The 10,502-nt window shown below is 39.5% G+C and overlaps 1 protein-coding gene across 1 annotated transcript; it reads right to left on the bottom strand.

The window, feature by feature from the left end:
* Positions 1–1,205: 1,205 nt before the first annotated feature.
* Positions 1,206–3,068, bottom strand: LOC105818769 (polypeptide N-acetylgalactosaminyltransferase 1). Its single transcript, XM_012654866.1, has one exon. The coding sequence runs from the start codon at positions 2,965–2,967 to the stop codon at positions 1,291–1,293; it is 1,677 nt and encodes a 558-aa protein (XP_012510320.1). The 5' UTR covers positions 2,968–3,068; the 3' UTR covers positions 1,206–1,290.
* Positions 3,069–10,502: the final 7,434 nt, after the last annotated feature.

Here is a 10,502-nt window from a genome sequence, read left to right on the forward strand (position 1 = left end):
ATGGAATAATAGCTGCACTTCTTTGGCTTAGTCATTAAAAAAATGCCAATTAAACATTTTCAGTCAAATTTTATTTAAAAAAAAAGCAGCAGATCAACATTGCAATTCAAGAATCTAATCTAAATATGCACTTGACAATGAAGCACATCTGAGTATGGAGTGAAAAAGGTCTTCCAAAAAAACCATCAAATATATTATCTCCAAATACCCAAATAATAAATCACTTCTGCAGGCCTTTTGTTAAGTGGAATCATAAACAAAGAACTAAAGATTTATTGCTGTGAAAACAAATCTGTAGTAAAGTAGTACAAATCTTGGGTATTAAGCATCATCAGTTGAATCAAGTTAAGAAGTTGGAAATCTGGTAAGAAATTTGTGTGTGTGCGTGTGTTTGACAAAGTCTATAAGCCAGTTGACCCAAGAGCAACTAAGATATCTAACTCGTTCAGTTGAGCCCAGACATTATGTTAAATCTCCATTTTTTTAGAAGGCAATTAAAAATTACAATTCCAACAGCCAATAAACCAAATAGCCAAATAAAATAATTGTAGAAAGAAATTAAAACTATGTTCAAAGAGCCTTTTTTTCCAGCTCAATTTCAGCACCCCAAAGAAAATAAAAGCATCCATGACTATCACAGATGAAAATAAAATGAATGTCACTGGAATCAGTTATTTTTCCCCACTGAGGTATAAAATCTATAATCTGATACTATACTGTTATATAACAAATTGTACTTCTCATAGTTCCGTTTTAATTTTCTTTATACCCTGTTTAATATGGTTTTTTTATTGTTATAAAAATGTTTTCATGATTCTGAATCTGGTTCCAGTTCTTTTCATTTATTTTTAAATCAATATTTAATATACTGGCTACCAGGTCTAATCAGGAAAAAAAAATCTTGGACATCTCTTCATTATGACAGCACATTCAGTAGAAATTACTGCTGTGCAAGCAAACCATGAAAGATGCAGCTCTCTGGAAAGCACATTTTGTTGATTGTTTCATTGTCTAAATATTCTTTACCATGATTCTTGATGAAAGACTCTTTCAATCTTGTAAACATCAGTGTGCACAGTCTCACTACTATGCAGTTTCACGTCCATGGACAGGAAGGCTGGTTCACAGCTAGTGAAAAGCTAGAGGAGTCTAAGTTTTAATGGCTGATAAACCTTACATCCTGCAGAGGAGGAAAGTACTTTTCCTTTTTTGCTACCTAAGAATGCGGCAGAAATGTATGCTGAGGTAGCCCAGTCAATCCTTATTTTTTATTTTTTTGTAAATTTGGTCTTAGAATATTTCTGGAAGGGTGACAATTCGAAGAAGCCACTGCTGGGACCAACTTCCATTGCAGTCTCTAATGCTAGGCACCTGGCTATCCTCTTCTGTGGCTTTATCCAGGCACTGATCACTGTTCACATGCTGCAGGGTTAATTTCACTGGGTCATACTCCCAAAGTTGGTTGCCTTTTAGATGGTGGCATTTGAGCATTGTGACTGGGCCATTAAGTTTGGAAACATCCAAGCAAAGGTCAGCTGTTCTAATTTCTTTGTTGGCAGTATAAGAGAAAACATGATTTCCTCCCATGCCGTGACAATTAAAAATTCCAACTTTTTCATTCTCTTTTCTAGCCATGTTATCTAGACATTGATTTGTTTCCACATTTCGTATCTCTCCCGATGAGAAATAGTGACGTGGAATTTGAGAATCAGGATAAATATTCTCTAGGTACCAAGAGAAAGGTTTGCATTGTAGTTTCTGTCTTAGACCAAGTCTCGATGATATAGCTCCATAATCCACCTTTGTAACACCTGGAGAAATTATATAGAAGAAATTCTTGAATTCATCCAACCACACTTCGGCAAGTCGTCTGTTATTTTTATTGATAATCTGCCCTGTGCCTCCTGGAAACGTGTGAGGTGTAGCTTTCCGAAACATATGTCCGACATGTGAGCATGTAACAATTTCGAAAGTTCCTCCACACTGCCAAATCCTAAAAGAAATTTCCAGGTTTTCTCCTCCCCAAATATCCATTCCAGCATCATATGTTCCAATTTCCTGAAAGTAATCTCTGTCTATTGAAAAAAGGCCTCCTGCCATTGTAGGTGTTCTGACAGGAAAAGTTCGATCACCTTTCCTTCTGTCCATTTCTCTTTGGGGAACAGGACACCAGCGAAACTTGAGCTTCCAGTTGAATCCACCGTAAGTCGTATCAGACCCTGCCATGTACTCAAAAGTATCATCGCTGATCACATCAATGATAGGACATACCACTGTTCTCCTGTCATGTTTGATCCTGGCTAAGGGAGGCTCCAGCCACCCTACTGTGCACTCACAGTGAGCGTCCAGGAAGGTGATCACTTGGCCTTTAGACACAGCAGCTCCTTTTAATCTAGCTCTGATCAACCCAGAACGTTGTTCCATTCGAATTACATTAACTGGTACTTTCAGTTTGTTCACATAACTCTCTAGAGGTCTTTTCAAAAAGTCTCTTTCACTGGCATCATCTACTAGAACAATTTTTTCTATCATGTGTCTTGGAGAGCGATTAATGACACTATGGACAGTTCGCAGAAGTGTGCTCCAAGCCTCATTGTGGAAAACAATCACCACACTTGTAGGAAGATTATCTGGATACACCTTTGTTTTACACCCTTCTAACCTAACATCTGACAAAGATCTGTTGAGGGCAATCATCTCACTCGCCATTAAATTGAACTGATTGATTTTAAACATCTCTTTCATCTTTTCTTGATCCTCTTTAGGAATGACGACTGGTTTCCCCATTTCTCCAGGACCTTCATGAGGCTTTTGCACTGGCTCTAGAACATCCCCAGTAGGAAGTCCTCTCTCCTTTTTTTCATCACATTTGTTGCATTCACTGAAGTAAAGCAGCAGGAACATATCCAAGAGTACCCAAATCAAGGAGGTGGCTAGGACCACCTTGCAATATGCAAATTTTCTCATGGCACTTTAAGTCAAATGCAAAATTTTAAAATATATACATATAAATATACAAAGATCATGAAAATTATTCCATTCCAGTTTCATCAGAAATCACGTTCATACCCTCCCTCCGCGCGCGGCGGCGGCGGCAGGCGCTCCTCGGGGCCGGCCCGGGCGGTGGCGGCGCGGTCCCGCGGGCCGCAGCGCGGGCGCTACTCTCGGGCCGCCGTCCGCCGCGCCACCTCCTCAGCCACTGCCGAGGAAGGGGTTTTAATACAAACGAGGCAACCCTGTTGAGGTGAGTAAAGGAGAAGTTTGTTTACGGTAACAGGCAGGAAAGCGGAGGTGGGCTGCTTTTAAAAAACCAGCAAGAAAAGGATACGATAATCACTTGATGTTTAAAGAAAATAGGCCTAACAAATGTTCCCGTGAAGTTCGCATAAACACTAAAATAACAGTCACATGCAGCGAATACTCGTATTAACAAGAAAATGTTCGAGGATTTTACATGCTTACTTTATTTAGCCTTCCTAACATCCTAGGAGGTGGATATTGTATCACTATTAATTTGCCCAAGTTTTATCCGTCACTTTCCACCACCACGACAAATGTTTTGTAGGTTTATGCTTCAAAGACCGGCTTGGTGTTCATTCCAAACCCTTTAATCACACAGTCCACAGAGTCGGGGACAGCAGTAGGGACGGGGTGTTGGGAAAGGATTTGCCTCAGACCCTGCATCAGAAGTAGCACAGCTGCCCCGCGGCCGTCACGCAGCTGGGGAACCCACCGAAAAGCAAGGAGGCTTTCGCAGAGACGCCAGCGAGAACCTGCCCTCCGCTGGGGGCACCGGCCCCGCGCCCCGGCCCGCCCGTACCTGCCAGGCTGCCGGACGCTGCTCACGGGCGGGCTCCGCCCGGGCGAGGCTGGCTCTCGGGTGAAAACTGCCTGGGGGAGCTGGAGACCCCGCGCCCGCCGGCCTTCAAGGCGGAAGCCGGCGAGCTCCGCAGACTCCGGCCTCGCCCTTTCGTTACAATCGGGCATTTGTGCCGCAACGTGCGGCCCGCCTTTGCGCCCCGGCGGCTGCGACGACCGCAGGGCCAGCGCCGCCCGATAGGGCCGTTGACGTCACGTCACCGCCGCCCTTCTCCGTGACGCCGACGACGGCGTCGCCGAGGCTACGGGCGCAAGCGGCGCGCAGAGGGAATGCCAGCGCCAAGGCTTTCCTGAGCCAGTGGAAAGGACGGGAGCCCTCAGCCGCCGCGGGCCTGGGAGCATGTAATGTCCGCGGAGACCTCGCCCTCTTCCTTTCTCACTCGCTCGCCGTGTCATTCCGGGACGCCCCACGGGCGCGGATTTACTGAGGCGTTTGGCCCAGAGGCTGGAGAAGGGACCTAAAACTCGAGCCTGGTGGGGCCTCCGCGAACCCGGGCTTTGCTTGCAATGCCTGAGCCCCAGGCCCTCCCTGCCGGTGCCTCAAGCTCTTCCGTGCCAGGTTTCGTGGAGTCCTTTCCCAGACTCCAGGCTCCCACGGAATTGTACAGCAGCTTCGTGGTTTTAAAAATAAAATGGTTATATTTTCTCAATTTTCCAGCTTTTATTTCTATCATACTGACTCCTGGGTCAATTGTGTGGTAAAAATGACTGCTTCTTAAACTTGAGCTCTGTCAACTGGAATTCATGTTCCACTTCTGGGGGTGGGCAGAACAGTACAAGTGCTCTGAAGTCTACGGGCATGAAATTTCTCCTTGTTAAATCCAGATAACTTGAACTGGCAAGACAGAGACCCATTTCCTAGCCCTCTAGGAAAGAAAAGGAGACGGACAAGAGAAATATTAGTCTGTCACTTTTCCTATCCTTTAGAATGATCGTGTTTCCCTCTTCTCTGCAGTTTGCGGCAGAGACAGGTGGAAATTTAAAGAGTGTGTATTGATAAGAGGACTGAAGCAGCCTTAAAAAGAAAAAAGAGGCAAAGGGACTTCAGGCAGCTGTAGTGCAGTAAAAAGAGAATAACTTAAGGTTGACACTTGGACTGAAATCTGAGCTCTAGCACGTATTACCTGAGTAACCTTGGGCAAATCATTTAAGTCTTTTGAGCCCTGGTTTCTGGGTTTTTGCATTTTTTTCTAATGCATAGTATATCGTGAAGTTGTTGTGAAGTTTAAAACAGAATATGCCCCAGACTCTAAAATCCTTTCTTCACCAAGTATAAAAGCCAAGAGAAACTGTGTCCCATAGAGATTCACTTTCCTGTTGTTCTATTTTGGAAGTCTGCCCTTTTGGGGGAGTTTTAACGTGCTATTTTGTAAGGTTTCATTAGTGCAAGATGCACATGTGACCCCTATCAAGTTTATAGAAATCTCCATGCCTTTTGAATTAATGCCAAACCTTGAAAGATAGTGCATTGTAAATGGTGGGCATTTTACTAAATATTTTTTACTTTAAAATGACGCAAAGTATGTTTTTTTCTATAATCTGAATTTCTTATCACTAACATGGGTTAGGCAAATCAATATTTTTTCTGTGTTCAAATTGAAAAGATAAGGTATAGTTACATTGTTTAGATAAGCGATCTCCTACATGGACCGTGCAAAACAAGCCATTGGGGTGTGGGAATAAAAATAGTATAACTACTAAAAAAAATAAAATAAAATTTTAAAAAATGGGCTGAAAATAAACTCTAACAATTGCGTCACTTAGGCAGTCTCCTGCAGTCAGCTTCCATGCATTGCTTTGATATGCAGTTTTCTAAGAGGTTTTTTTTTGGATAATTTCATCTCAAGAAATTTTGTTTTTTAGAAAAAGTTGAAGGTTGTTAATTTAAAACACTCTCCAAAACAAAGTTATGACCAAGGTTAAATATTTTAATATTAAAAATGTTAACTCAATAAAATTTAATTTTTAATAGTGGTTGTATTTAACAGCCGGCCTTACCGGATTCCAGAAGATTTAACTATCAGCCCTCAAAGTCTGGTGCAAGCTACCTCCAGCACACCACTGGTTGTTACCTTTGGGGTTAACTGGAAAGGGACCTGAAGAGGTCTGGAGTGCCACAAATGATCTGTTTTCTGCTCTTTCTGGGTGTGTGCAAAAATTCATGAAGGCTTACACTTATCATTTGGGCACTTCATGTATGTTTTATGTTAATAATAAAATATATATGTAGTGATCAAACTATTCCGCCAACATAAAAAAAAGGCTTGGAAGTAAATTTAAGGATGTTTACATAGAATTGCTAAGTTCAAGATCTCCCAAAGCCATTTTAAATGAAAGGGGTAGGAAAGATGGAACTAAAAATCAGGAAAGAGATTTAATTTAGAAGACAGAGACTGTTGAACTTTCTAGATTTGACATAACAGATTTCCACTATTTTCCAGAATCCTGAAAATTGATTATATCTAGTCGTTTCTAATTTTGCTGGTAAAATCTGAATGGTAGAGTTGTCAAGTTAGCATACACGAGCAAACCTCTCATCATGAGTCTAGCCAAAATCCAGCATCCATAATCTATCTGTAGCCTCAATATTCAACATAGTTGGGACCAAAGAAAATTATCAGTGCTGGTGAAGTAAGTTGAAGAAATCTAAAAAGTGAACAAATGTAAGCATGTAATGTCAAACTTTGCGGTGGTTCAAATCTATGACATAAAGGAGTCTATTATTCTTTGAAAATTTAGACGAGCAATACCTAGAAATAGAAGGGAACTTTTTCATCTGATGAAGGACCTCTGAAATATCTACAGCCAACATAATGTTTAATGGTGAAAAATTGAATGATTTGTCTTTAAGCTTTGGAATAAGGCAAGAATATCTGTTCTCATTATGTCTACTCAATATTTGTACTAGATGTCTTAACCAGTGCAATAAGGCAAGGAAAAGCAATAAAAGGCAAAATGATTGCAATGAAAGAAATAAAACTGTCTTTATTTCCAGACAACATGAGTGTGCTCAAAAGGAATCTAAAGTAACCTACAAACTACTAAAGCAAATAATTAAATGTATCAGGGCCATGAGTTGAAGGTCAATGTACAAAAATCAATTGTATTCCTACACACTAGCAAGAAATAATTGAACTGCTATACAGATAATAGAATATATACTTTTTAAAAAATCATTTTTACTATCACCAAAAAATATATAACAATTTAATGTAAAATATATTAATACGAGACATCTAAAATGAAAACTACAAAACACTACTGAGAGAAATTAAGGCCCAAATAAATGGAGATGTATACCACATTCATGAATTAGAAGACTCAATATTGTTAAAATGTCAACTATTCTTAAAATTAATCTATGTTTATTAATATTTAACCTATAAATTACATGCCATTGGAATCAAAGTCTAAGCAGACTATTTTATAGACATTGGCAAAATAATTTGGTACTTAATATGGAAATGCAAAGATATAGAATAGCCAAAATAATCTTGAAAATGAGAAAATATTTTAAAATATATCCTACAGAGTTTCAAGAGTTATAAAGTTATAGAAATCAAGGTAATATAATATTTCACAAAGATAGACAAAAATGCAATAAATAGGGGGTGCAGAAATACACCTACACATGCAAAGACAATTGATTTTCAACAGTGACAATCACTTCAGTGGGGAAAGAAAAATCTTTCCTACAAATGGAAACAGAAAAGCTGATATCATTATGACAAAAAAAATTATCCATGACCCCTGCCTCATACCATACCTGAAAGTTAATTTGAATTGGATCATACATTTTGTACCATGGACACGTACCACATATAGCAACCTTCAAGGGATAACATGAAGAGTTCTGCTGCCAGCCAAGATGGAGTAACAGGGACTGGGTTTATCCTTCTGCCTAGAATAAATAAAGAATCAGATAAAATATATGAAACAATGAGTTTCAAGACATTTGATATCAGTTAATGAATGACAGTGTTCCCTGCATAGCAGGAAATGAACAAGATGATCTCTATGATTTCCTAAGCTTACTGTCTGAAGAGAGGTGTTTCCAAGTCCTGATGCAAAGAGGGGGTATCCAGGAAGGCCAAGGAAGTTACAGTTCAGGGAGAGAATACTGAAGAGGAAATTGAAGAACAGAGAGACTTCCATAAATCTTTAGGGACCTCTTTAGTCTTCAGCTGAGTAATGATCACTGTATGCATGTATGGAAACTGCCCAGGGCTAGGGAAAAAACCACCTGAAAGCATCATAGGGTACAATATTCAGAGCTCACAAAGTGCTCCGAATATTTCATCTTACTACCAGCTAGAGTGAAAAGCTTTATAATTTATGGGGCATTGAGAAAGTGTTCAAAAGGGTTTTGCCTGAGGAAAGGGTCAAAACCGGTCTTACACTAAACACTCCTCTGAACCTGTCAAACAAAGCTTTAAAAAAAAAGACCTAAAAGGACCAATGTTTCCAATAACTGAGCTAAGACCCCAAGCAAAGCCTAGGAATATTTATAGGCATATAGAAACATCCAACACCCAACTAGGTAAAAAAAAATCACAATGTCTAGTGTCCAATCAAAAATTACAAGGTATATAAATAAACTGGAAAATAATGGGATAAAAATCAATCAGTCAAAATGGTCCCACACATGACAGAAGATAACATTAGTAGACAAGAACAATAAAACTTATTATAGCTGTATTCCATATATTCAGAAATCTAGAGGAAAGATTGAACATGTTAGAGACACAGGAGATATGAAACAGCGAAATCAACTTTCCAAAAATGAAGATTACAATGTCTGAGACAAAAAATGCACTGGATGAGAGAAATAGCAAATTGGCAGCTACAGAAGGAAAGGTTAATGCACCTAATGGCATAGCAAGAGAAACTATTCAGAATAAAAGATACAGAAAAAATTGGAAAAAAATTATCAGGATTTCTGCAAACTGCGGAGCAACTTTGAGTGACATAATATACAGTCATCCTTTGGTATTCACCGGGAATTTGTTCCAGGATGAAAATCCGTGTATACTCAAGTCCCTTATTTAAAATGGTATAGTATTTGCCATAACCTGTACATATCCTCCCATAAACTTTAAATCATCTGTAGATTACTTATAATATGTAATACAATGTAAATAACTTAGGTCAAAGAAAGAACCAAAATGGATATTAGAAAGTATTTTGAACTTCATAAAAATAAAAACAAAGCCCATTAAAATGTATGTGATACAGATAAAGCAGCATTTAGTGGGAAATGTGTATCACCAAATACCTAAAATAGAAAAGAAAAACATTCTCAAAGTAATGATGTCAGCTTCCAATTTAAGAAACTAGAAAAAGAAGAGCAAATGAAACACCAAGGAAGCAGAAGAAAGGAAATAATTAAGATAAGAGCAGGAATCAATTAATAAAAAAAAGAAAAAAATAGAGAAAATCAATTCACCCTCCTGATTCTACTCCAATATCTTTGAACCTACCTTCCAATACTCCACCTGCAACCATCTTCCTAGTTCCTCCTCAGTAACAGAGAATAAAGTGAGGGATCATTTATTGCTTGATTGACAGTGCAGTCTGAGTAACAGAGCTGATACTACATCCCCAAGATTTTGCTCAAATCATGTTAATTGGGAGGCTCTTGTCTTTCCTATTCCAGAAAGCCATACATTGTCAGTTTTCCATCTTTGTCACCAAAACTGTCAAGAACCACAAAGGATCTGCAATTTTACCTTATTTGCCAAAAAAAAAAAAAAAAAAGTTAGCATGCCACAATTTGAGAGACACTGGAAGAAGATATGAGACTCCTGGGCCAGAGATAAAGGACAGTTTATTAATCACAGAAACAGTAGTAGTCAAAGCAGCAACACTCGTGTTGGTTCCTCAAGTCTGACTCCCACACAGCACACTCAGTGAGTTGCCTTAACAAGGAGGAACCCCATTTAGGAAACCCCCATCTTCTCTAAAAATATTGCTAGAAAACCTTTTCAACCTTTTTCCAGTGAGAGACATTGTCTTTGTTATCATGACAGCTAACAAATCTTCCCTCTTCCCCAGAAGGAGTCACGATGTTTTCCAAAGCCATTTGCTGTACAAACATCCTTGAGGTGCTAGATCACCACTGTTTTTTTTTTATTTCAGCATGTTATGGGGGTACAGATGATTAGGTTATGTATGATGCCCTCACCCTCCCTCCCCCCCAAGCCCCAGCTTCAAGTGTGTCCATCCCCCTGGAGGTGCGCATCGCACTCATTGTGCATATGTCCGTCCTCTCCTCCCCCTTCCCCCTCTCCCCTCCCTCTGCCCAACATCTAATACATGTTATTCTTATATGTGCACTTAAATGTTGATCAGCTAATACCAGTTTGATGGTAAGTACATATGGTGCTTATTTTTCCATTCTTGGGATACCTTGCTTAGAAGAATGTGTTCCAGCGCTTTCCAGGAGTATATAAGAGGTGCTATATCACCATTGTTCCTTAACACAGTTTAAATAAACCACAGTTTATTAATCCACTCATGTATTGATGCACACTTGGGTTGTTTCCACATCTTTGCAATTGTGAATTGTGCTGCTATGAACATTCGAGTGCAGGTGTCTTTTTCATAGAGCCACTTTTGCTCTT

Source organism: Propithecus coquereli, unplaced genomic scaffold (assembly GCF_000956105.1).
Source record: "Propithecus coquereli isolate 6110/MARCELLA unplaced genomic scaffold, Pcoq_1.0 Scaffold45, whole genome shotgun sequence".
Classification (NCBI taxonomy): Eukaryota; Metazoa; Chordata; class Mammalia; order Primates; family Indriidae; genus Propithecus; species Propithecus coquereli.